This window comes from Anguilla rostrata, chromosome 3 (assembly GCF_018555375.3).
Source record: "Anguilla rostrata isolate EN2019 chromosome 3, ASM1855537v3, whole genome shotgun sequence".
NCBI classification, from domain to species: Eukaryota; Metazoa; Chordata; class Actinopteri; order Anguilliformes; family Anguillidae; genus Anguilla; species Anguilla rostrata.
The window spans coordinates 22,730,919-22,758,059 of record NC_057935.1 but is presented as its reverse complement, the minus strand read 5'-3'; the positions used below and the strand labels follow the sequence as shown (position 1 = coordinate 22,758,059).

At 39.2% G+C, this 27,141-nt stretch overlaps 1 protein-coding gene across 3 annotated transcripts in view; it reads left to right on the top strand.

Moving 5' to 3' along the window:
- Positions 1-27,141, top strand: part of LOC135250496 (ephrin type-A receptor 3-like) — an 85,421-nt gene that overhangs the window by 41,452 nt on the left and 16,828 nt on the right. For 2 of the 3 annotated variants that reach the window (XM_064326822.1, XM_064326824.1), the window contains exons 4-13: positions 5,702-5,857; positions 7,474-7,809; positions 11,329-11,453; positions 17,969-18,131; positions 18,999-19,101; positions 19,846-19,910; positions 20,304-20,429; positions 21,708-21,893; positions 24,814-24,875; positions 25,363-25,572. In XM_064326822.1, the coding sequence (XP_064182892.1) occupies positions 5,702-5,857; positions 7,474-7,809; positions 11,329-11,453; positions 17,969-18,131; positions 18,999-19,101; positions 19,846-19,910; positions 20,304-20,429; positions 21,708-21,893; positions 24,814-24,875; positions 25,363-25,572 (1,532 nt within the window). The remainder of the gene's footprint in view (positions 1-5,701; positions 5,858-7,473; positions 7,810-11,328; positions 11,454-17,968; positions 18,132-18,998; positions 19,102-19,845; positions 19,911-20,303; positions 20,430-21,707; positions 21,894-24,813; positions 24,876-25,362; positions 25,573-27,141) is intronic. The other variant, XM_064326823.1, reaches the window with a different exon arrangement.

The following is a 27,141-nucleotide window of genomic DNA, read 5'->3' as shown; positions in this document are numbered from 1 at the left end:
AAATACAATTTTTTACGACTTCCATCGAGGAAGGGGAAAGAGTCCGGGGTGGCCATCTTGGCCTAGTGATTACAGGGTCACTGAGTGTCCATTAAAAGCGGTGCTGATACTGCCAAGCATAGCTGCCTGCCAGCACGGCTCCCCAACTGCCCCTCTGGCCTAGTTTACAGCCAATCTGCGTACAGACAGCTATGATGGGCAATGGCCATACACTGCAGAGAGCACAGCCCAACTGAACATCGAGACACTGTGTCACTGTCATAGCTGCAGAGCTTACGTGTTTAGAAGCATACGTTATAACTGTAAAGCAATAAGACATTGGGTGACCTCTGCTATTTTCAAATTTTTTTGAAAACTTCTGAACATTTCTTATTTAATTTTCTGTATTTATTAAGCTGCCTTCTTGTCCGGGTCTTCCAAAAAAAGGAATATATCTTGATGGTAAGACAAATAAAATGAAATTAAATAAAATATGTCATTGCAAGACCTCATTGGTATAACACCAGATCATTTGTTTTAATGTCTACTTTGTTCTTGTGATTGTGGGTGCCTTTAGAAGTTAATTTACAGCACCAATGCCTTCATGGGAAACAACACCAATTTTGGGCAAAAGTATTAGTGACATGGTTCAGAGTTCATTTTATTGAAGGACAATACATGAGTTTCTACATCCGCTGGAGATTTTGCAGATTGCAGTGAAATACATTTTTATGTAGCCTATACAGTGAGCTCCATAATGTTTGGGACGACAGCATTTTTTTTTTTTTTTTCGGTACTCCACAATTTGTAATCAAACAATTCACATGTGGTAAAAGTATACATTCTCAGCTTTTATTTAGGGGTATTTTTATATGATTCACCATTTAGAAATTACTATGCTTTTTTATACATAGCCCTCCAGTTCAGGACACCATAATGTTTGCAACATATTGATGTTATGAAAATGAAAGTATTAATGTCTTGTACTTTGTCGCATATCCTTTGCATGCAATGCGACCCGTAGACATTACTAGGTGCTGAGTATCTTCTCTGTTGATGCTCTGCCAGGCCTGAACTGCAGCCATCTTCAGCTCCTGCTTGGATAAGGGGCTAGTTGCTTAGTCAGTCAATAATTTTCCGGTTATTGTCTTTGAAAAACTCCTTTGTTGCTTTAGCAGTGTTTAATTTTTGGGATCATTATCTTGCTGTAGGATGAAGTGCCGTCCAATGAGTTTAGAAGCATTTTCTTTACCTTGAGCGGGTAAGATGCTTCTGTACACTTCAGACTTCATTTTGCTGTCAGTTACGTCCTCAATGGATATTGGTGAGTTACCTGTGGCAGCCATACATCAGTCCAAAACCATGCATCCTCACCACCATGTTTTACAAATTAAGGGGGTCTTTACATCTTTGGATCTTGGGCAGTTCCCTCTAGGCTTCCACACTTTGCTCTTTCCATCGCTCTGATACAAATAAGTTATGGTCTCATCTGTTCAGAAGGACTTTTTCCAGTACTCTTTTAAGAAGAACTCTTTTGAGAAGACATGGATGTGTCAGTGACTACTGTCTGCAAAAGACTTCAAGAACAGAACTACAGAGGCTACACAGATAGATGCAGATGCGGGGATTATTTATAAAAAGTTTAGTAATTTCTACATGGTGAGACAAAACTGTATAAAAAATGCCCTTTAATAGAAGCTGTGAATCAGCACTTTAACCACATGTGGATTGTTTTATTTTATATCTAAAACTGTGGAGTACAGAGCCAAATCAAGAAAAATATATCTTTTCACAAAAACTATGGAGCTCACTATATCCCTTACACTTTTTTATGTGCGTAAATGTATTCTTCCATCAACATCTGAGGGTTTAACAGCTACAACCCTCACTCATATCACGTTCTTCCGTGTGGCGGGTGTTTGTGCGGACAAATGGAGGGTACAAGGACTGCATTTTATTAATTACAAAAGCCCTAACAAGATCCCTCAGGTTTGGGGCAGCGCTTTGGAGAACTGGCATGTGGGAGCTGTAGTCCAATTAACCAATATGTTTCGGGACCGCTTTGAATAGCAGAAGCACGGTTGTGAGAGTCAGGAAGGTGCAAATAGCAAAGTGACAATGCAAGTGATGAAGCAGGAGAGGAAACACATATTTGGGGACACAAACTATCGCGGAAAAGTTCATCCCATTGCAGTGCTAGTCCATTTCCGGTGTACAGTGATCCGCTCTAGCAAGGTCATGAGATCTCTGTTTTTTTATACCATATCTAGTGCTGGAAATGTCTCCTCCACAGGAAAGCGGATGAAGTTTCATTTTGATCTGAGCCCAGACTGGGGAATAACAGTGCCTCTGATATTATGGGATGGACTGAGAGGCAGTCTGTGTATAGAACGGCCATGGACAAGCTGCTCCCTTTCTTTACTGGTGACAGCGCTGTGCGGTGTCCCTTAGTACCAACCCAATAAAATATGTGACAACTATGATCGAGGGCTCCAGTCTTTATTTTCTAACCAGTGTGGTGTTTTTTATTAGCAGGAGGATCAGTGTTTGTACATATACATTCCCTTGATAACAAATGTGTTCATTCTGAGAATGCGGTAGCACCATTAAGTATCGCAGAGGGAATATGTTGGGGATCTTATTGGGGTGTAATTAGGCTTGTTTACGAGTTCTTCACTTGGCAAGTCCTAATGATAGTAGTCGCAGTTCTTAACTCTGTACAGGTACACATGTACTGTCGTAACTTAGGTGTTAGGCCAGTAATTGTCTAATATCTAGTACAATCATTGGCACATGTTTGAAAGAATGCAATGCAAACAGTATTAACAGGCAAGTGAACTAACTGCCACTCAAATGTCACAGTAAATGGCAGCCTGGTGATATATTTTCACCCTACATTATTATTATCATTATTATTATTATTATTATTATTGTTGTTGTTATTATTATGACCTGTCTATTTTAATTATATAAGAATGCTGTGGAATCAGAAATCTGTATTCAGAGAACACCGTTAAAGGCAGGTTTAATAAGGTAGGATTTCCAATCTGGAAGCTCTGCAAAAATGGATCAAAGTAAATTATTACGGTGTGTCCATATCATGTTGTAAATCAGGAAAAACACAAACTGTTGACACTTTCATTACAGATTAAGGCATTTTGCGACTGTGGGTCACTGACTGAGCAGACAAGCCTCCTAAATACCTTCCAAACCTGTGCATTTAGTGTCACTGGTAGAGATTGCGTTTCACAATCGCTTATCGTTTTTTTTTTTTTCAGACTGAAACGCGCATTCGCTGACTGGCTTTATTGGCTGTCGTCAAGGCAGGTCTTAGCGCTTAGTTCCTCAGAGAACCAACCGCTGCATTAACAATGGTGGTCTCTGAGGGAAAGGGTATAATTCTGTTTCACAAGCCATTAATCTGAACAGGGTCTGTTGAATGAATGCGTCTGTCTTTTACAGTCCCCCAGTTATTGAATAATGGGTACAATGCAGCGCACTAATCAAAGCGCTGTTGGCTGCCTGTTGTGACTTAACAGGATATAATGACTGATCATGGGCTGTTGAACAAGACTCTGTAGGGATTATGGGTTTTGACAGATTTGAAAGTGCTGGTTTAGTGCAGTAAGGTGATTATTTTTTATTTTGTATTTGACTTTGTAGATCATTCATGTCCGCAATGATGGCGGTGTTTTAAGTAAGGTGAATTGTCATGGATGAAAAAAAATATATACTGTAATTTTTTAATTAGAGGAGCATCCTTAGCCTTGTTGTCGTCACAACAAGCCAGCAGTTCATATTAGAACAGAAAAACTACCTCACTTAAAACTTGTGAAAATGAAATTAATTCATATTGAAGCAAATTTTGCCATATGGTAGGCAGAGGCAACACGTTACAACATCTGTATAGCCCCCACCCCACCCCCTCCCACCAATCTGAGCACCGCACCCCACACAAACACCCCTTAACCCTGTCAGCTTGGGAGTCGGTATCTCCCACACACCGCTTGTGCAATTAATAACCTCACACTATCTGCAGAGGACAGGGTGTGTGTCTCCTCACAAGCCGGCCATTTAAGAAATATGCTTAGCTGTTTATCATATAATACTTTGGAAAGCTAATCTGAGCAAATCTGAGCATCTGACAGGCTTAAAGTTGCATGATGTAGAACAGTTCTGGAGGATACCAATGTGTGTTGAGGTTTTGTGCTTTTGTGACCTGGAAACCAGCAGACACTGGCTCTCCAGCTCAGTTTGAGATACCTGAAGTAGAAGGAGGGCTATGCTTATGGTTCACATCAGCATTTAACAACAGCAGTCGATACAGACAATAAATAAGCTGTCATTGATTATAATTATTTAGTTAATTGACCTGCTATTCCTCTGTCCACTTTGGTGAAAACAGACTTGGTCATATCAACGAATATAAAGTCCAAAGTCTGTTCATTCAGACTTCTGGCATCTTTATAAAAAAGACACAAATATCCAGATCTCAGGTAGTTCTTTCTTTCCAGAAGGTGACACACTCGCCTTGAAGGCTAACTTTTTGGCCACTTGAAATAATGATCTCATTTGGAATCGTGCTGGTCAATTTGTGGAAGAAATGATGCGTTCGATCTGATTTCCTGACACATGCTGCAATAAGAGCAGCTGCTTTGGTTGCTGTGGAAACTCCAGGGGATTAAAGGTCAATTTAAAGCTGATTTCCCTTAAGTCTAACAGAACATTGTGTATTTACTTTATACCATGTGACTCACTCTTTCATCAGCATCAGGCATAGGATCTGCAAAGCCATGAAAAACATAAAAGTATACTAAAGTAGGTGAGCCAGAACGTCTTGGCAGTTATGAAAAGGGTCTATTAGTGTGTAGCATCTTAAGTCATAACTGAAAGTTTGTTAGTTCATTTGTTGCAGCTTTAAGTTCATCAACTGCTGTCACGTGTAAACTCCATTATTACATCCAAGAATGACACTCATATGCTCCACACCTTTTTGATTAAGAGTTATGAAGTTCATTGGCAAAGGAAAACAATCTGACTTGCCTACTTTCCAATTCCCTTTAAGTGTTCTGCAACTGTATCTCTTTTATCTTCTTTCATTTAAGGTCACGCTTACTTTTATTTTCAGTATTTGTTTCAGTTGGTTCAATATTAAGATGTATCCTTGCATAATTCATGCAACTTGGTAGAAAAGGCAATTTTTTCAATGTGCTCTAGTTTTGGGTTTGTTACATCCATATGCTTTTTTGTGAGTTGAGAAGCTATTCTCTTTGTGAATAAATTTAGTATGTGGACAGGGGCTGCCATCGGTGAATTAGGCTGCTGTATGTGGAAATGTTTGCGAGTTACGCACCTGCCGTCTGGCACTAGTAATCCTGCTTTTCCCCCAAATTATCTCTTTTTGTGTACCCTTCGGGCATGGCAATTTCATCAACCAAAATCAGTGCATTAATATATTTTTAATTAATATTTTTTATGAAAATAAATAAATAAGTGATAAGTATGTAGCCTCAGTCCATAGCCTCATTATACAGAATCCTGATTGTTTTACTACTTCTTGATTATTTTATATACTTTCATTTCAGATGCAAACATCATTGTTTTTGTGCTGTTGTTGCTGTTATTATTATTATTATTATTATTATTATTATTATTATTATTATTATTATTATTATTGTTATTATTATTATTATTATTATTTTCTGTTTCTCTTGCCTCACAGTCTGCAGGCCTGGCTTCTATAAGTCTTCTCCTGGGAACCTGCGGTGCTCAAAGTGCCCTCCCCACAGCTATACCCTCCAGGAGGGCTCTGCCCACTGCAGCTGTGAGAAGAACTTCTTCCGCTCTGAGGCAGACCCCACCTCTATGGCCTGCACCCGTACGTAAGACCCTTTTTCCATTGCACAGACCATACAGGAAAGAGTTACCTGCAGTATTGTTAGCTTCGCCTATCACTTTCTGTTGGGTTTATGTTACAGTATGGTATGACGCAGCATACCAGTGGAACATGTTCTAAATCTCTTTCAGCTCAGTAAAGATGAAAGGAGATTTTATCAAGGTTTCTAAATTCATAAAAATGATATACAAAGTCAACTGCAAAATATTTTTCAGGCTGCATTCTGTCAGCAAAACAAGGAGACATAAGTGGTAATTATTTAGTTATACTATATAAATAAACTCAGACTTCTCATGATCTATTTTAAAAAGCAAGTGTGTGCAATTAAAATTAATATTGTGAGATATCACAGCCTTAAAAAATTGAGAAAATTGGTTATCATGGGCATGGAATGTATGGACTGTTGGGTTATTGAGACACAGATTTTTTCACATTTAATTACAGAAATGTGTATGGGAGGACTGAATTGCTTCTTGTTTGTGTTTGGGTGGCTAGCACTGACCAATATGCATAATTGGAGACTTGACTTTGGAGAAAACACATCAGAGGGCACATGAGATATAGCCTGCTGAACACATGGGCCCAGTAGTGAGATGGGGGAGAGATATCACATTGTCTGTCAAATTAAGGAGTTTTACTGTTCCCATCCCCCAACAGAATTTTCTCAGGCTTCTCTGATAATACATTCCTACAGAGGGGAATTTATTCTGATTCAAAACAAAAAACATCCCTTGTAAACTGAATTAATACCTTTGTCTATATTGCATCATATTTGTTTTTCTAGCAGTTTGCCCGCTCTGCTACATCGTCTGTGTATGTTTTATTTGAAACTTTTATTTGAAGGTCAACAGAGAACTTTTCTTCTGTGTTGACTTAAGGCATCAAAGTGGGTAGGGAATGCAAGTGGTTGAGTAGCCAATCAGATGTAGGGGTGATGACTAGGCGGCCCAGTGTATAGAAACATTCTTGCGGGAATTTGTCCAGGACACTACTTTTTTTATAAGTGCCATGCGATCTTTGATGTGTGAGTGTGCTTGTGTACTGATATATTGAACATTAAATTGTTTTGGTATTGTTTGAACTGTGAGGATATTTGCGGAACCACACTTTGAAAAACTTTGAACCTTGGGTTTTATGCCCACGCTTCTAGGGGTCGACTTCCTGACCAGAACCCGACCAGGCTAGGTATCAGGCTTATTGTTAGCTATGTAATGTCGGGTCCAATTGGGTATGGGTCCACTGCCAACCCTGGAAGTTTACAAATGTTTACAAACTGTTAACAATGACTGACACCAGTGCTTCCAGTTTTTGTAGTGCACCATTATGCTCAACTAGGAAATTAAAACGAGCTTGATGCAGACCTCTACGTGCTTCTCTTCTTTTGTTACACTTTTTCTAATTTTCCTCTCAATTTGGGATGCCCAGTTGTATTTTTTACACCACAGTTGATGCTGGCACAGTCCAGATTTGATACAGTACCTTAAAAGGGTGAGACACTTAGCAGCCATCTGTGCTACTTTTTCTTAAAGCACCACATCTTCTGTGTGCACACAGTAGTATACTTACCTTGAAATTGTGTCTCGAATCTGTCTCAACAGAGCCGCCGTCCGCCCCCCGAAACGTAATCTCAGTCATCAACGAGACCTCGGTCATCCTGGACTGGGGCTGGCCGGCTGACTCTGGCGGAAGGAAGGACGTGACCTTTAACGTGCTGTGCAAGCGGTGCTTCGCGGGGCAGCGGCAGTGCGAGGCCTGCAGGGGGGCAGTGCGTTTCTTGCCCCGCCCCGCTGGGCTCAGCAACACCACGGTGACCGTCACCGACCTGCTGGCGCACACAAACTACACCTTCGAGATCGAGGCACTGAACGGAGTCTCTGCCCTGGTGCCCTCCCAGCGTCAGTTCGCCGCTGTCTCCATAACAACAAACCAAGCAGGTGAGACCCACTGTGTCCTCACAAAATTGCATGTTCTGTCTACCACCAATACTGCTTATGTGTGCTCTTATATGAAGTCCTAGGCAATTCTCATATGTATCACTTTATATGCATTTTAGCACAGATTATAGTTGCCACCAGACCAAGGAAAAATATATATGTGAAGTACTGTCTGATAACTACCTTCCAGAGTGTGCAGTCATATAAAAGAAGAATAGTTATGAATACTGGTAAAAATTGATGTTTCTTTTGAAATTGTTAGTACTCTACAGGAATTTGCCGGTCTGATTGCCACTAAATAAGAATTTTATATGGGCATTTGAATGAGATAATTATTCTAGCATCTGTCTGGAAAGATTCAAATTTTCAAATGGCCGAACCCATTATCACATGGTTGAGGGCCTTGACCTTTCATGCTACAATAAAACCAAAAAGATGTAAGATCCAGGCCCATCTGTACCTCATTGGGGTTAGGTTTCCAGTTTGCATCATGACCTAGAGACTTTGTACTTCAACCAGGTGAAAGAATTGTGTATGACAGGTTTTTAAGCATTACGGCTTGAAGGAGAGGAGGGTGATTTACTGTTGGTATTTTAGAGAGATGTAAAAGGAGTCACATAAAGTAAGGAGTAGATCACAGATATAGTGAGTCATTGTTTGGCCCGTCTAATCTCAGATATCAGTACACTTCAACACCTTGTGGATTAATGTCTTGTTCTGAGTGCACAAGTAAATCCGTGACTGGTTTATCAACTTAAAAAACGCAGATGGAATTTTACAGTGTGAGAAAATTTTGAAACTTATGTTCCCACCTACGTTAATGTTTTCTCATAGGAAATATCACAAGTATTGGCCTTAATGTATAATATTTTTAATGCTAACATCCTGAAACATAAAACAAATAAGCTAAAATTGAGTGCCGTGTCATCACAATCTAATTTCATTTTCATGCTAATATCCGGCTGCATGCCAGGAAGCATATATATATATATAGAATTCTTTCTTCTCCGAACGTCGTGTGATAGCCCATCGAGGCTCCACCAGATTCAAGAGCCCACTCTGGGAGGTGCTGCAGCTAACTTGGCATGCTTCCACAAATCACTCAATAGCGGGGGCTCGAGCACATCTGCGTGTTAGCACAGCTGTGCCTTATTACAGCCCACATTTAAAAAGACACGCTCACTTTGAAATGACGGAGTTATAAGCTTCGGAAAAAGATGGCCAGTAAATACAGATTAAGCTCTCAACCCTGGCTTCTTGATTTGTATCTACTTTTTTCCGGGGTAGAGAGCGAGTAGAGAGGCAGAGTCTGTCGCACAGCCATAGCGGTGATGCTGATGACTGGTGAGCCCCGCTTTCTCACTGGGGAACTAAGTCATATTTTCCCATGGCAGTAACTGTAGATTAGTATATTGTTAATTGATTTATTATGTTTTTAATACTGATTTTTCAGGCCTCATCAACATTTTTATATACTACCCAGGGCTATTAAGCAGAGGTTAAGGGGACTTCTCTACAAAAGAGTGTTCCTGGATAAATAAGTGAAGTGCTGAGCTGTCTGTTGGTCAGTTGAGAGGTGACAGTGAAGAAGCTTTGAAGAATGAATTTGGATTAATATATAACAAAGACCGCACCATTTTCAGGTCATGAAGGGTCAGCATAATAACAGCAATTTATTTACACACACAAACACTCACACACACGCACACACAAACATACACAAAACCATAGGCGCGGACATACACATACGTACATACACAAACATATATACAGCTGGGAAAAAACATTGTAAAATCCTAATATTAACATCTCTTCCTTTCATTTACAGTAACTCTATTTGATCCAGACCGCTGAGTAAATAATAATAAGAGGTTGGGTAAATAATGTCTAAAGCAATGATCCCATCCCACAAATAAACACTGTACCTAAAAGGGTATTTATGACCACAGCAGGGCCCTCCAGAATGCTTGAGAATGTGAACCACTGCCATTGCGATGCTCTCTTGTGCTTGGACAGATATTCTGACAAATTTTATGATCTTGTAAAATGCAAGTGGGACCGGGAGACGCGTGTGTGAGTGTGTGAACCCTTGTGTTAGCCCGCATCGCCCCCTGTGACCAATTCTGAAACATAGTGAGGGTGTGGATATTGAAATCATCTGCCATATAGAGGATCACCCACAGAAGTTATCCCCGACCAAACCAATCCCTCAGTACTGTTGACAGATTTTATGTCCTTGAGGGTTCCCACGGTCACTGAAAGTACTTAAAAGACAAGGATATATTTCCATCTATTTTAATGTTGGAATGGAAAAAGGAAAAGTCAGGGACATGTTATGTACTTGCAAGTCTTGCTGTATCAGTGTATCACTAATTGGAGCTCACTGGTTTTTACTTGACTCTCAAGTGATCAGGCAATGGTGAGTGAAATGTTTGCAACCTGGATCAAGAGCAGCCAGCCTAATAAAAGCTAAGCGACTTTACGATAGTCTATCCATTTTTTTATTTTTTATTGTTAACTGCCTTTAAAGTATCCATGACAGGAATGATTGGCAAGCTGGATCTTCTCAACAGCATGCCAAAGCCCTACAGTACTCTTTCAGTTGTAAAACTCATCGTAGGATATGTCATTCAGGCAGATAACATATTTTACAGTGTACATATTTTATATGTCATTGAGAAAGTGCAGGCAGATAGGGAGAGTCAGAAGAACTTGCCGTCCCGGCAGTGTAAATCATGGATACGGCCACGGCGACTCCCTATCGGAAAAGGGAGGTCGAGTAGAAACAGACTCTGGACTCAGGCCCATCTGGATTCATTAAAAGGGAAAACTCGGGGAAGAGGTGGACTTGAACGGCGTAATCGCAATCAAAGAAAGTCTCAATGTTTAAAAAGAACAACATTTTTCCTGTGTTCAAATAAACTGAAAAATGTGGGGCAGTCAGATTCCTTTACTGCCTCTATGCTGCCTGGCTATTACTGAGCCATAAAATATAAAGATAAACAGGATGGAAAGTAGGAGAAGGGGGATAGGTTCAGAGACGAGGAGATGGACTTATGGAGTTCTAACTTTGAATTGTGACAGCTAACTGGGGCCATGTGGAGTCCAACGGTGGTGCAATATTTTTCACAGAGAATGGGGAAGGGCCTTCAGACATATCATATCTCCTGGCCCTACTGGTTGGGGATGCGGTAAGGTTTTGCCTTGCAGGTTTTTGAGCAGTGACAGAAGGCCCTTGGTTATGGTCTCTCAAATGTAAAATCCAATGTGCTGTATTTGCTTGAACAAGATGCATAGCACACACACACACACACACACACATGCTCTCTCACTCACCCCGCCTTAAAGAACCATCTCTCTCTCTCTCTCTCTCATAGTTAATGCAGGCAAGTTAACAATTTGCTAGATACGTACTGGAATGATAAAACCTGGGAACTTCCTGCAGGTTCCTGCAAACTTTAAATCTAGGCCAAAAGAAACACGGTTAAGATGAGTCATATAGTGTGTCTCCCTCTGAAGCTCCGTCGGCAGTGGCAGTGATCAGGAAGGACCGGACATCGCGGAACAGCATCTCCTTGTCCTGGCTGGAGCCTGAGAGGCCCAATGGCATCATCCTGGACTACGAGGTCAAGTTCTATGAGAAGGTGAGAGCAGAACACTGTTAGGTCATCTGTTTTAACTGAAGGTTAAAATGTTACACAAGGGATCTGGCATGCTAAGAAAAAGAAGCTCCTGCATGCTGTTTAATTGTAGCAATGTTTCAACCTGGAAAGGTCTTTATCAGGTATACGCAGGTATAGGTCAGGTATACAGTGCAGTGTGTGTGAGCCATACCTGACAAATAATTTTCCAGGCCAAAACATTGAATTATTAGTTAATGAACTATTAAGTGTACTTGCTTTGAATACAGTCTGCAGGTCTACCTCCAGCACCTATGAAACGTTAAAACTTCTTGTCGTCTTGTGTTTCAAGTAAACGCATAAATTGTAATCCAAATGATGTGGTATTTTAATAGTGCTTTTTAGTTCTAATGTGTGAGGGCCTAGTCCTGTGTAGGCTGAGGCTGAGGAAGCTGGTGCAGACTTGTAGCAAGAGTTTTCACGCAAAGACTAAGAGCATGAAAAAAATCTTTACAGCAGAAACATTAGAGTGTGATAAACATTGTATAATGAAATACATTTTATTTTATTTTTATTTTATTTTTTGGAGAGGGCAGGGGGTTATGCATTCTTAGGCTACAAATACTTTGCTTTGATATAATAGAATATAATAAATTAAAATGATTTTCAAATCTATAGTAAATGCTAGCTAGAAATTTCTTTATTGTGTGTATCATTGCAGTATCATGTAATAAATACTGCTACATCTTTAGAATGCTATGATATTAGACATTTCTTTCGTTATTATTAAGTTCATTTTTCCATTTCATTGGCTGTCTCACAATGAGCATGCCATCGTGCAACGTTATAACGCATGTTGAAATTGAAGAACAACGTCTTCCTTGGTGGGCAGTTACTTTTCTGCATGGTGATGCTGTCAAGAGAAAGGGTAAAAGGCCAGCTTTAATGGGGCAAAGGTTTACTGTTAACAATAAATGTGTCTTCAAGGGCTCAGTGTGAAAATTAGCGCACAGCAACGTACTGGCCTTCTGTGGGCCGAGTGATGAATTGTTGGTGACATTTTAGTCTGAAATCAACAATGTGGATATTTTCAATCTGTGTAAGAAAAATGGCCCTTTTGAGCATGGTCAGAACCATTCTTTTTCTTATTCTGTGTTTTATTCTGGGAGGACACACTTCTTTGAGGAATACCTCAGTGAAGCTAGGTTGAAGCAAAAGGCATATTTACCAACAGCTCATACTGTTAGCAAAAAAATAAAAAAAACAAGTTTTAAAAAATAGTTGTTGGCAAGGACCCCGGTGCCCAAGTTTTTTCTTATCTTTAAGAATGCTTAGTCAGACTCCCACACTGTGCGAATGTCATGACTCTGCCATGAACCGCCTATTAGTGTAAGCAAAATCATTTTTTATTTTCTTTTCATCCTGTTGCAGGCAGGCTGTGCTGCCCATGTCTCTGGGTGGTACTGTAATACGCTTCGGTGTGAAATCTTTCATTAATTCATCCTATTTTTCTTGAGTCAACAGAAACAGAGTGAGCCAAAACAACAACAGTAACAAATAAAAAGTAATGTGATAAATGCAACAGCACGATAATAAAAATAATATATTGCTTATTTTAAGAACAGCAGAGACTGAATAAAGAGAAACAGAGGCTCCTACACACTGTTCAGCTGTACAGAAACAATTTGTTCTTTCTCAGGTATAGCCAGGTATAGGTCAGGTATACAGTATATATATATATATAAGCCATACCTGAAGAAAACATTTCAGGTCAAAATGTTGAACCATTCATGTTTAATGATGCATTTAGCTTGCTTTGGGAGAATTTAATAAAGTTTACAGATTTTGTCTTCATCAGTCTACTTCCACTAGATAATAGTCTGTTTCCAAAATGTAATAGCAACTGATAGCAAAACCACAGAGAAAAAATCTTTAAATCCAAGGTGAAACCTAATCCCTCCAGCTACTGGATGTTGTCCTGTAATTATAGACTATTTTGAGAATTTCCTCATGGTTGGAAAAACCAGAGACAAACAAAAGGCCAGGGGCATCCATTTTGTGCCTGTAGAGGTCTCTTGATTATAGACGTCCCTTGATTATACAACACAGGTGAAAGTATCGCAGTCTGACCAAAAGTACAGAAGTGTGTCTATAATGAATCATTGCTGTGTTCATTGTAGTAATTAGAAACCCCTTTTAAAAATAAGCACAGCCCAGTGCCCTCACAAACATTTGTAATGCTGTGATAAACGCAAATTTGTTTAAATGAAATATTAGTATCAATACAATGCTGTAGTTAATTAAAAATATATTGACGAAGTTGAATCTGAATCTAGAATTTGATGTCAGAAATGGGACTCTTTTATTGAGAAAGATGTCATCACTGTGAAATATGGAGCTGTATGAATTTTATTTTCCTTTTTTTTATTTGCACCTGGTGGCCTTGTAAAAATTGAGGGACATATGGATTCAAATGCATACCAGGACGAGGATTAGAATCGTGTGCCCGCTACTAAACAGCTCAAACGATGTTGAAAAAGGGATGTTTCTGAATTATTCTGATTCAAAACATGCACAAAGGTATACAAAGAAATTAGTAAGGTAAGACTGGGCTAGTCAGTGCAATTTCCAGACCACAGTTCAATCAAACATCTGTGGTCCGAACTCAAGAAAAATGTTCCCAAGTGAGAAGCAAGAAATCACAAGAAAACATTCTACTAATCCGAAAATCCCTCCCTTTCAGGGTCTGAACCTGAAAAGGATGAAAAAGACGATTGGAAATGTTTTTCAAAGTCAAAGAAGAATGCAAAAACAATTCTGATTGAGGGGACAAAAATGATTTCATGCATTTGATATATATGTGGGTGTCAAAGGAAAAACCGGAATAAATGAGTGGAGAAATACAAATGCAGATGCTTCCATACAGGTGTACCGCATGATACAATTAAGCAATTAACATCCTATCATGCTCTGTGACATGTTTGATCCCTACAGTGAGGGGGTTCAGTTTCTCTGATATGCTGTGGGGGGTCATTTTCCTGGCATGGTTTGGGTCCATTTAGAGGGAATGGTCACTGCAAATCAATACCAAGATATTCTGAGTGATCACCTTTGTCCTATGATGAAACATTTTTATTCTGATGGGAGTGGTCTCTTCCAGTATGACAGTGCCCCCACCCACAGGGCACAAGGAGTCACAGAATGGTTTGAGTATGAAAATGATGTGAATCATATTCTATGGTCTGCACAGTCCCCAGATCTCAACCCAATTGAACACATATCTGAGATTTTTGGACTGACGTGTTAGACAGCACTCTCCACCACCATCATCAAAACACCAAATGAGGGAATATATTTTGGAAGAATGCTGTTCCATCCCTCCAGTAGAGTTCCAGAGACTTGAATCTATGCCAAGGTGCATTGAAGCTGTTCTTCTAGCTTGTGGTGACACAACACCTTAATAACTTAATAAGACATTTTATGTTGGTTTTTCCTTTAATTTGTCTAATATATATATATATATATATATATATATATATATATATATATATATTGTTTTCCCTCTGCAATTACATGAAAAATATGCTGTTGCCTGGAGGTGTTTCGGTAATATTTTCATTGTTGACGAATGAGGAATGCATTAATTTCTCTAAACCCCGTATTTGTATTTGTTGCTATTTTTCAAGGGTTTGAATGAATTTTGGCACCAAGCAGGCCAGGGCAGGATTGTTCTAGGAGAGTCACAGGCTTTGACTTTAAATGAAGAATAATGGTTGTTCTAGTGATGGGAAAAAAAAAATTCTAAATATTGCAGGTCATGCAGATTTGTATTTTCTTCAAATTACAGTGTCCCAAAATTGGTTTAAAATGTATGGTTGTTTAACAATATGTAGAGAAATTTTAGTTGTTGATAAACAAAAAATGAAGTAGGTTTCAGTGGTTGCTCTGTTTTTATCTTATCTCACAGTAAGAAAAATAGAGACACAGGTCTTTTGTACTGTATCAGAGAGTGTTTATTTACGCTCTAACTTGGTGCAGAGAATGCTTTACATATTTTTTTCTCCTACAGACAGAGAAGTGAGATGCCTAGATTGCAACATTTTTATTGTCAAAGTAGCACATTAAATATATATTAGCTTCCTCTAGTTCTGTGCTCTTGTAAAAGTAACAATCGCATGCCTTGTTGAACCACATAGCAAGGGTTGATAAACTTTGGGACGTATAGTTAGGAAACCTTTGGCAGGAAGATTTTAGGCACGTTTGATTTTTTTGTGGTCACTTGAATTTGTAAGCAGGAAACTCTGACAATCTGTGAAAAGATCTGCAGATTAAATGTGGGAGCATGCCACCTAGGGCAGACAAATTGTTTTCATCTGACATGACATTGAGAACAAAAACCATTGACTTAAAAGTGAGCCCTTTTTTGTATGCACTTGAATGTGCACAAAGTACTCAATCTTGATTCAAGACTGCAGCCACTGTAGTGTAGTGTGGCAAGACAAAGACATGTTGCAGTTGCTATGGGCCAGGTTACATGTTTTCTCTGGGGATCACATGCTGAAAATATGAACATAAAATGTATGTATGAACATATGTATGCATGAACATATGAACATAAAAAAGTAAGATTTTGAAATGCAACAAAAGAAAAGAAAATTTAAATCAATGAAAACAATGAAACAATCTAACTATATCAGTTTGTAATATCACTAACTCTGACACCAGGGGCTTATAGCTTAGAAGTCTCTTGCTCATGTTTCGACTGTATCATCAGCTGTGGATTGGAATACGCAGTGGTGAGTCATAACTGTATTTGTCCCTTTGGATAGTCGGCTGGGGTTCCTTAGTATCAACTGCATCAGTTTCACACACATATCATAAGTTAATATAAATGTATGTAATTTAAATAAATAGAATATAGAATAAATAGAATAGTATAGTAAAACCTTATTCCTCCGATTAAAAAAGAAATTGAGAAAAGGCACATATCAGGAATGTATGAGCAAGCACATAAACCTTATAAACCTTATATTTGCTGTTTGAAAAATTAATGAACAATATGAAGTATATTTTTTTCATGATAAAGAAAGGCTCAATTACGTTGTATTATGTGTTGGATAAGTTTATTATTTCTATTTATTTGGCCTATATTTTCAATAAAATGCCCTGTATATGACAGACATCCACAATATATTTATACTTCTGAAATGAAATATAAATGTATTTCCCTTCAAGACATATTTAAGTTCATGCATCGGGTATCTGCTTACCTTATGTCAAAAGATCTCTAGCTGTTGTCAGTGACAGATGCTCCTTCCCATGCTTTGGCACTTTCTCTACCTGTTGAGTAGGCAATGTTTTCACTTATATTTGTGGTCGGGTGCATTACAGAAGTGAGTGTGTTTCAGCTGTGTAGCTCCTTCTGCAGACAAGGATGGCGTGACAGTGATGAAAGAGGAGAGTATACCTTGTGACACAGAAAGTGTCCTCTAGCAGTGTGGGAACTAGAATGTTTAACTCAGGGGTTGCAGGCTTGAGTTCCAGGTGGGGTACTGCTGTTGTACCTTTGAACAAGGTACTTAAAGTGAATTGCTTCAGTAAATATCCAGGTGCATATGTGATAGTATTTTTTTTTTAAGACCAGAAACAAAAGAGTAAGTTTATAAGCCTTGGTAAAGCTTATTTATTTGAATGTCAAAACGTATATCTATGTTTTTCTTCCCCGTGAAAACTGAAGCACTGATTTCAAACCTGATAATCTAGTAATTTAAAAAGTTTAGAGGTCAAATTATGTGTTAATGTTTTTTGTCTATCTCAATTACTCAAAATGAGAGGATATTCATTGCCGCCTCTAATGCCTTGTCAAATGCACAAAATAATCATTGGATATGAGAGTGAAAGCTTAAAATGTGATATTACACAGATGACTTTGTTTTTTAATGGGTTTAGCATTATTGCGAGCTATGCTGCTTCCTTATTTCCCCTCTTGATTTCTCACAGTCACAGGCACATCTGGAAATAATGCCATGGATGTAAAGATTTCCAGTAAATCTTCTGTTGTTTCACTGCTGGAAAGGTTCTCCACAGTGCAGTCCTTAAGAAAAAGCCATAAAAAATAGAGTTGGTAATTTATCATGACTAGCTGGCACCATCTCCAGGGCTCAAGGGTGCACTTGATTATAAACGCATATTTTTCATTTTTTTAATTTATTTATTTTTGCACAGTGGACTGACCTGACACTTTGAGTGAGAACTTCGCCTGGTATAAATGTGAGCTATCAGCATGTAGCAACTATAAACCTGGACCCTTTATACCTGAATGTCAGTATCATGTCAGCTTGTTTACTTTGCTTTTTTTCTGTGTGTGTGTGTGTGTGTATTTGGGTGTGTGTTTGTGTGCATGCGTGAATGTGTCTGTATCTGTATGTGTGTGTGTGTCTGTTCGTGTGTGTGCATGCGTGAATGTGTCTGTATCTGTATTTGTGTGTGTATGTGTGTGTGTGCATGTGTGTGTGTGTCTGTGTGTGTGTGTTCTGAAGCAGGAGCAAGAGACAAGTTATACTATCCTGAGGGCGAAAGGCACCAACGTTACTCTAAACGGGCTGAAACCGGACACCGTCTACCTGCTGCAGATACGCGCTCGCACTGCTGCTGGGTATGGAGCCAGCAGCCGCAAGTTTGAGTTTGAGACCAGTCCCGACTGTAAGCACCTCCAGCAGCACACTGTTTATTGTGTATTTACTTACGGAACTTATTTATTTATTTATTTTTTTTAATACCTATATCTAACCAAATCTAGGAAATCAAAGTTGTTAGAAAAGGCAAGGGATTGTGTAGCCAATCAGATGTAGGGTAGGATGAATATGTGGCCAAATTTACCAGTACCAGTTATTTTTTTTGTGTGTGTGGAAGTTTGACAGGGGCATTGTGGTGAAAGGGATAGTTCACTTTCTGTGATTTTATGATATTATTTAAGTTTTAGTGTATGGTTTCAATTGGCCCAGGCCATTTTTGTGTGTGATGAAGAATGTTTTGGAAGTTTTTGATGACTTGCCAGATTTACAATGGCTGGTATATAGGCATTAGGGGGTTTGTGGTCCCAAGCAAGAAAATGCACTTTAAGTAACTCCAAAGCAGCTTGTGCAGCAACATTCTATTTCCGGAGGCTGTACATATGTGCACATTATAGTGTTTATTCACAATTATAAACATTTTTAGTTTGTTCTTTTATTGTGCTCATACTTTCCTTGAGCTTAACAGCATCGGGTTGCATGTGCCATGTTCCAACTGAAAATAAGATTAAAGTAAATAAACTTGAAGAGTATTGAAATTGATGAATAATCATGTAATATACTCACATACAACCTCTGGAGGCATAACATCGCTGTGTAAGCTGCCATGGAGTTACTTTAAGTATAATGTTATTATTTTCTTTTTCTTTATATTTATATTTATATAAGAAGAACCAGTTTTTTCCCCTTGGGGTTGGGGGAAGTTGTGGGTGAGGGGTGGATATTTGGCTATTATCTGATATTGAGTAAGTCAAGCCTCTGTCCTCTTTCTCTCTAGCCTTCTCCATCTCCAGTGAGAACAGCCAGGTGGTGCTGATAGCCATTTCCTCGGCTGTAGCCATTATCCTCCTGTCGGTGGTGGTGTACCTGCTCCTGGGCAGGTCAGTGCTCAATCTGTTGGGATTCAACCACAGCTGGCATGAGGCACTTTATCTGGAAGACCCTTTTCAGTAGCGCTACTCACACATGCTATACTTGGGATCTCAAACACCTAGAAGGCCACATTGTTGGCTAGATCTTGGTCTGTTTCAGCAATTCAGTGGCACATTTTGGTAACTGATTGGCTAAAAGGCCTACATATCTTGTTTCCAAGGCCTACATTGAAGGCTGCTAACTGAAAGGAAGTTTAAAAAAAACAAAAAAAAAAACAGCTCTCCGGGACTGGTGTTTATCATATGCAAAATCACTCATGCACTTTGGTATGTAATTCACTCTGGTTTAGAGCATCTGTTAAATTAGCAGAATGTAATTTACCTCAATGGATTCCTGATTAGCTATTCCATAGCTTGTCCGTTTAACTGGATTTCTGTTGAGAACAGCATTCCTATTCCTATACATGGCTTGGTACATTATGTATTTTTTTATCTTCATTGTCCTGCTTTGTAAAATTAGTTGTAAGACAAACAGCATAAACAGCTGATTTTAACAGCCTTTACTGCTTAAATTATTTTAAGTTGCGCACATACAGCATGTAAAACAGTCATGCAAAACCTGTTATCTACACACAGCTGCTGTGTAGTTATTTCCATTAAAGTTATGATTTGATGTATAATTCTGTAGGTTCAAATCGACTTTATAGTGTTGCTTAACATCGTGTAATTCTCTTTGACCATTTTTACCTGCAGGTTTTGTGGGTACAGTAAATCAAAACACCCAGATGAAAAAAGACTTCCCTTTGGTAATGGCCACTGTAAGTGTATGCCTGTCTGTCTGCATGCATATGTGTCTTTCTTTCTTACATTATGTAAATCTGTATATGTCCCTAACTTAAATCAGTGTCAATTTAATATTTGACTTTTTCACTGTGAGACCAGTTCAAAACAACAATTATGTCAATGTTATATCTATATTAATTTACGCAGCTTTTTATTAACATTTTCTTGTTCAAAGAGCATCCAATCACTTATATGTACCAACGCAAATTTCGTGTACTATATTAAAATCCTATCCATACAATTTTGTGTGGTGTTGCCACTTGACTATAACCCCACACTCCACTCCCCTCCCCCCCCCCACTTGCATGCCCAAGTGGGTGTGATATAATCATGAAAACCTAACATGCATTCAACTATTCATCTTACAGTGAGACTTCCAGGGATCCGGACCTATGTGGACCCACACACTTACGAGGACCCAAGTCAGGCCATCCATGAATTTGCCAGAGAACTGGACGCCTCTTGCATAGCTATCGACAAGGTGGTCGGGGCAGGTACGACTACGAGCGGGGAACGCTTCTGTTCAATGCAGAGGCACATGCAGCGGATTGTTAACTTTGTTTTTGAAGTGACATTTACCTGGAACATCTATCATAAGAGGTGTGCCAGTCGGTGCAAAGGAAAATCAGTTAACACCTCACTGGGCGGTGTGTTCCAATTATCCGAACTCCTGCAGTGCTGTATAGTTCTTCACAGCGCCCGTCCGCACTGCCTGACTGGGTTTAATGGAGTGCGTGCCAGTGCAGCAAGGGAGCCTGGGAAACAACCTCCTGGGATATCAAATTTAACCCCCCGCAGTTCCCTCTAAATCAAGCACAATGAGTCCCTGTAGCCTGACGCTGGGGTAGATAATGTCACGCAATTCAAACCTCCAGTGAAAAAAAAAGAGTTATGCACTGAAATAAACAAAGGGAAGCATTCTCCAGAGTTATCTTTAAATAAACCGTAGGGCCATTATCTTAGCAAGTACATTTTACAAAAAATTTAACTTTAAATATATGTCATGAAGTATATTATTATCACTTAACATGCATAACTAACTGCACAATAAAATCTTCAGTGTTAATTCCAACTCCAACTGTTTAAATGAGTCCAATAGGTATGTTACTGAGCAATTAAATGTGCATTTTATTTAAATCATATTAGAGACAAGATAATTACAACTAAAGATAAATTAAATACATTTGAAAATACTTTCTAGGTAGTGTTTTCAGTGGATAAGACCAAACACAAACTGAGTCCCAGTGTCCCATGAGTGGTTTTGTAAATGACTGGTACATTAAACATTTTTGCTGGTTTTCATGTTATCATACTGTCATCCTAAGCGTTTTTCAAGCTGGCAACAGGAACTTGTCACATAGATACCAAGTACAATGATTTTTTGTTGGATGAATAATTCTCATTAATTCACAGTCTTAGCTCCTTGAAAAGAATTGATTACTTTTGAAGACAACAGAAATTACAGTTTCATTGCTGTTACATCAAGATGTTTTTTATATACTGTACTCACATCAAGATCCGCCCATCCATTATCTATACCCGCTTATCTTGGGCAGGGTTGCAGGGGGGTGCTGGAGCCTATCCCAGCTTGCATTGGGCGAGAGGCGGTATTCACATCCAGGTGTTTTTTTAAAATATCTAATACAAGATTGTGCCTCCTATTAAATATCAATAAACTCAGTTTAGCCTACATGGTTGAGAGTATGAGGATACGTGTGCTGCCCCTTATTTTGTATTCTCGCTAATCCTGCTTATTTGTTCTTCCCTCACAGGTGAGTTTGGGGAGGTGTGCAGCGGCCGTCTGAAGCAGCCCTCAAAGAAAGAGACCTGCGTGGCGATCAAAACCCTCAAGGCGGGATACACGGAAACACAGAGGCGGGACTTCCTGAGCGAGGCCAGCATCATGGGACAGTTTGACCACCCCAATATCATTAGGTTGGAGGGCGTGGTCACTCGCAGTAAGTGAAGTTACCAGCCACAGCACATCACCATTTTGATGCATAACTGTCTGAGCAATGAAATACAGACCCCCAAACAGACAAAACCCTCCCATACCCTCGGCCAGTAGAGCTCGTTGATGCTGTCACAGTCTGGATCCAATCTGAGACCGTGGGCCTCATCCATGCACTACAGCGTGGTGCCTTAACTGACTGAGCCACCCAGCAGCCCTTACAGAGACAATTTTAAAGTCTACACTGAGATCATGTTTTCTCCACAGGAAGATTGCTTCATATCCTTCATAATAATTGTTTAAAATATGAGTCATTTGAAAAATACTTTCTTTTAAAAAAGGAATTTCAATCTTTTAATCTTGATATGGCAATTCAAGAATGAGAATGAAATGATGGGAAGTCATCTGAAGGAAAGATACGACCTTTAACTTGCTACAACACCTGTCACACTTTTTTGGAAACCTTTTATCCGTCTGAACAGTTTTGATGGACCCAGGTATTAACATGCCTCTGAATGACTCCAAGTCGGTTCTCTTTCTCTTCAGTCTTCTTTTTTGTTTAACCCTAGCTGTGATCCTAGCAATGTCCTTCAGGAGGAAGGAATAGATATTGTTGCATCTAAAATGAGCACATGTTTACAATACATAAATCTTTCAATGTTTGGGATCCAAACTCATTATGCAGATTGTGCCTGATTTTAACACATGTGAGGGGGAGATTGAGCACTGCTTTGATTGGATGGAGGGCTCGCTCCACTTGACTACTGAGTCTGGGTGATTTATTGACTTATTACTTGGTCCTCGTTAATCACTGATCAACAGATACAGATGATCATGTATATATATATATATATATATATATATATATATATATATATATACAAACACAGTGCAGTCCAGTTACTTTTGATCCTCAAAAATGCAGGAACTATGTCTATAAATGGCTGTAATATATATAAGTGAGAGAAGGAGAGAAACATGTACTGTATCTCTGATGAAAAATAGGGAGTAGGACATGTCAGTGCTTTTAAGGAGTGGTAATGTTGAACCAAGTGCATGACCGTTTGGATGAAGAGCTATTATGATGCAGAGTGAATGATAAAATGACTTGACAAAGTGCAGGCTGAGTTGTAAGTCAACTCACACTCCCAGTCATGAACTCCCAAACCAGCCATGACGCTGTATGACTCTGATATACAATATCTATGGGATGCTTTCCTGAGGCCATTACTTTCACTACGTGATATTCCAAATATGTTTTCAATGAACATTTCACATCGCCCGTCAATATAAATCTGCCCATCCTGTAAATATATATTTATATACTTTTTTTTCATTAAATATATAGAGATGAAAGCTTCTTTAAAATGTGTTACATTAATGTGTTTAGGGTAAACTTTGAGATATAAAAATCAGTTTTTTATTGGTGTGTCAAATTGATTAATATTGCTGTGCAGGACAGCTGAGAAAGTGAAACCATTTGTCAGGAAAGCATACAGTATCATGACAATGCGAGCATTCATTTGTGTGATTTAAAGGCATTTTCCCCTACATTTTTAAGACAGGCCATCAATGAGGATCGAAATAAGATAGTGATGATAAAACCGGTAATTTATGTTCTTCAGCAACTGAGAGGGATTTCGCTGTTGGAGAGTGACAGTTGACCTTGAGGGTCATCTGAATCACTTTTACCTCACCTCATCCTTGAAGAAGTTTTTTGTGAAATGGCGTCTGCTGTAAAGTACTGTTACGACTGTGGACTTGCCTACACGTTGTCATGGGCGTCACACGAGAACCTCGAGCCGAAGAAGCAATGGACACCGTTGTCTGGAGGTGGTTGGCGAGGAGAGGATCAAATGATAGCCCAGATGTGTCAAAACCGCGAAGACTATCCCCGTTTGCGACAGCCTGGACTTGTTTAAAACAGGAACTATCAGTTTTACCATTCTGAAATACAGTGTTTGTTCCACCGCCCGTTAAAACCCAGGCCCATTTGCAGAAGGACTGTGCACTGGGGTGAACTCTATAAACTGTCTATGAAAGTAAAACACTGTCATTTAAAGGAGGGGTGTTTTACTCAGTACAGACACTTAATGCACAATAAAAAAATAGTCTATTTGCTGCATATTTATTCAGCTGTTTCAAAGCTTTTCAGTCATGAAATTCTTTTTTATGATTTGTATGTTAGCTAAAATAACAGTTTTTACAGACTCTGCAAACATGTTAGAAGACAGAATATGAATCAAAATGCAGTATAATAGATACTGTTTTCCCCTCCGGAGAGTTCATTCATTCAGTTTTTAGTACCAACATATGTCCAGCATATGAATGTAACAATGTCTTCAGACTCATGTGCTATACTTGTCTGGTTACAAATACTGTACTTGTTCAGCATATGCACAGTGCACACATACTGTGCAACACCAGTTACACCCAAGTACCAGCAAAGATACATTATGTCATATATTTGTTTCAATAAACCGCTAATTTATTACGTGTTCATATTTATTTTAATAATAACAACAACACTGCAACTACAATGACAATGAAAGAATTTATTATTTAGTCCATACCAATCGCAATAAGGCATGGGTAGGCATCAAATGCATATCTCCATGAAGCTTCCACTGTGGTGCCTTCACCTTAACCTGAAATCTATCAGTATTGGGGTGTTAGGTTGCATTCAAGTCTAATTTGTGTGTATTCACTGTTAAAGCAAAATTCTTAATGGAAGCTGTTTTGTCCAGTTTGGCTGAGACTAAATAAAACACATAACACATAATTTATCATTGCATAAATTTTGGGGAATTTGATAAATCTTTTCATCTATGATTATACGTACATTCAGTGATGAAAATACATAAAAAATAATTTGTCTCATATTAAGTCTGAGGCTTGTAAATCAATCAAATTCTTTTACTGCCCAGGTAAACCGGTCATGATCGTGACAGAATACATGGACAATGGATCCTTGGATAGCTTCTTGCGAGTGAGTGAAACCCGTTGTTAGGCTTAGCCAATAGCCACTGCCTCCATTGCTTCGTCTTCTCCATTTCTTTTCTCTTTTCCTATCATTGCATAACATTACATTTATTTGGCAGACGCTTTCATACAAAGCGACGTACAATAAGTGCATGAAGGTCATTGGAACAACTACAAAACACAGGTCCAATAAGGTACATACTCATTATGTAACAGTTATTCATAGCCATGAACACAGTAAGTCCAGTTCACTCAGTAAGCATAGGCTAGGTCAGAGAGTACTGTTAAGTGGAACTAGGAGGCATGGCAACAAGTTACAATATCAAGATAATGATACCTGTGCAATAAGTTCTGGATGGAGGTACACGTGATATGAAAGTGAAAATATCTCTATGTTATCAAGTGATTTCCTGCAAACATATCCTGCCTGTCTTGTGTTTTTGGGCTGTTTTCATTCGGTCACTTGTCTGACTGAGCATCCCTCCTTGCGACAGAGGCATGATGCCCAGTTCACGGTGATCCAGCTGGTGGGCATGCTGCGTGGCATCGCCTCGGGCATGAAGTACCTCTCGGACATGGGCTACGTCCACCGGGACCTGGCCGCCCGCAACATCCTGGTCAACAGCAACCTGGTGTGCAAGGTGTCCGATTTCGGCCTGTCCCGGGTGCTGGAGGACGACCCCGAGGCCGCCTACACAACAAGAGTCAGTACACCTCAACCTACTGTATGTGCCTAAATCATAGTAAATAACTCAGAGGCAGCCTCACCGTTCAGAAGAATGGGTGTGAAGCGTTAAGTTGCATAGTTAATTACCATAAGACTGGTAAGATTGTCACTGATGCAAAAACAGATTTGTAGAACCACTTTGTAAAAATCACGGTAGGTTGTGATACTTTATTTATTTAACCACAGTAAGTCCACACAAATGTGCTATCTGAATATGTATTCTTAGGCAAACATGAAATTCTATACTGCAACAAAAATCTGGCAAACAACAGGTTGCCATTTGGAAAAAAAAAACTGTTATTAGATATTAAACACACTGTGAATATAAACCACTAGAAATTGCACAAACACACAAGTTTGATGTTCCAGTCTTTTGTAAACAACTGCTCGACAAGCATCTTTTTGTAAACAGTCGCTCAACTGAGTCCTGTCGGTGCTCTCATCAGATCGTTGGGGTACTGGTTGTGTTTGAGCACATATTGGGAGAGGGAAGAAAATTTGTTTGCTTCTGGCCTTGCTTTGACTCGACTGTGAATTTGTAACACACTGAGCAAGGCTGTGACGTTAACCACAGGCCCTCATCCACACACTATACCTCCATTGTCCTGTCACTCTAAGCCCTCCTGGACTGTGTTAATGACCTCATATGCTGATGTGTGCTGCTTTGTATACTTAGTTTACTGTACTGCACGTCCAGAATGTAGCAGACCCAAAATGAGTAAATAAATAAGACCATTTCAGGAAATGCCCATATGTGATTGAGTACTGAAAATATGTGACTTCACTCTTCTGAGCAAAAGTTTAGCAGAAGGTCACTGCTCATGAGAATTATTTTCAGTCAATGAATGCAGAAGTTCTCAAATGTTGTTCACGCATGCTTAAGTCAGACAGGACATGTTCTAGATGTCAATTCTAAATAGGCGTATAAACTTTGAAGATGTTGTTCAGCTTATATTATATATCATTATATATCTTTAGACTTTTTGTGGTGTGTTCATAAAACCCACCACATATTCAATTAAGACTTCAAAATAAGAGTGATTATACTCATTGGTTGTTTTATTATGATACTAGACACTGTCTAGACTGCATTTATGTTAAAAGTTGAGTCTTATTTAAAATGGTAGTGTTCTGGTTAGTAATGTCCCACAAGGTTATCCACAGCAAAGTGGAGTTCAGTCTCACAGTTACGACATCATCAAGCCTGTCAGTTTCTTACCCACTTCCATCAAGTACCAGCAGTGAGTTCTCAGGATGATCCTTGGTGAGAAAGCTGAATTTTACATCAATTAGGAGTAATCTCTCTACCCGCAGAGCTCTGGCTTTTTTTTCTGATCCCACAGGGGATGACTGCACACTAGTTTATTTTTTCGAAGCCTGTGTGTTTAGAGAAAGTGGAGCAGGAGTTGTGTGACTTGGCCGTGGACACGATTAGCTTTGGCTCTCTACTCTCCCTTGCAAGCGCTGGGGCTGGAACACAGAGAAACTCCTGCAGTCTGATAGACACCCCCTGAACGGGCATGCATACAGGCCCCATCCTGCGAGA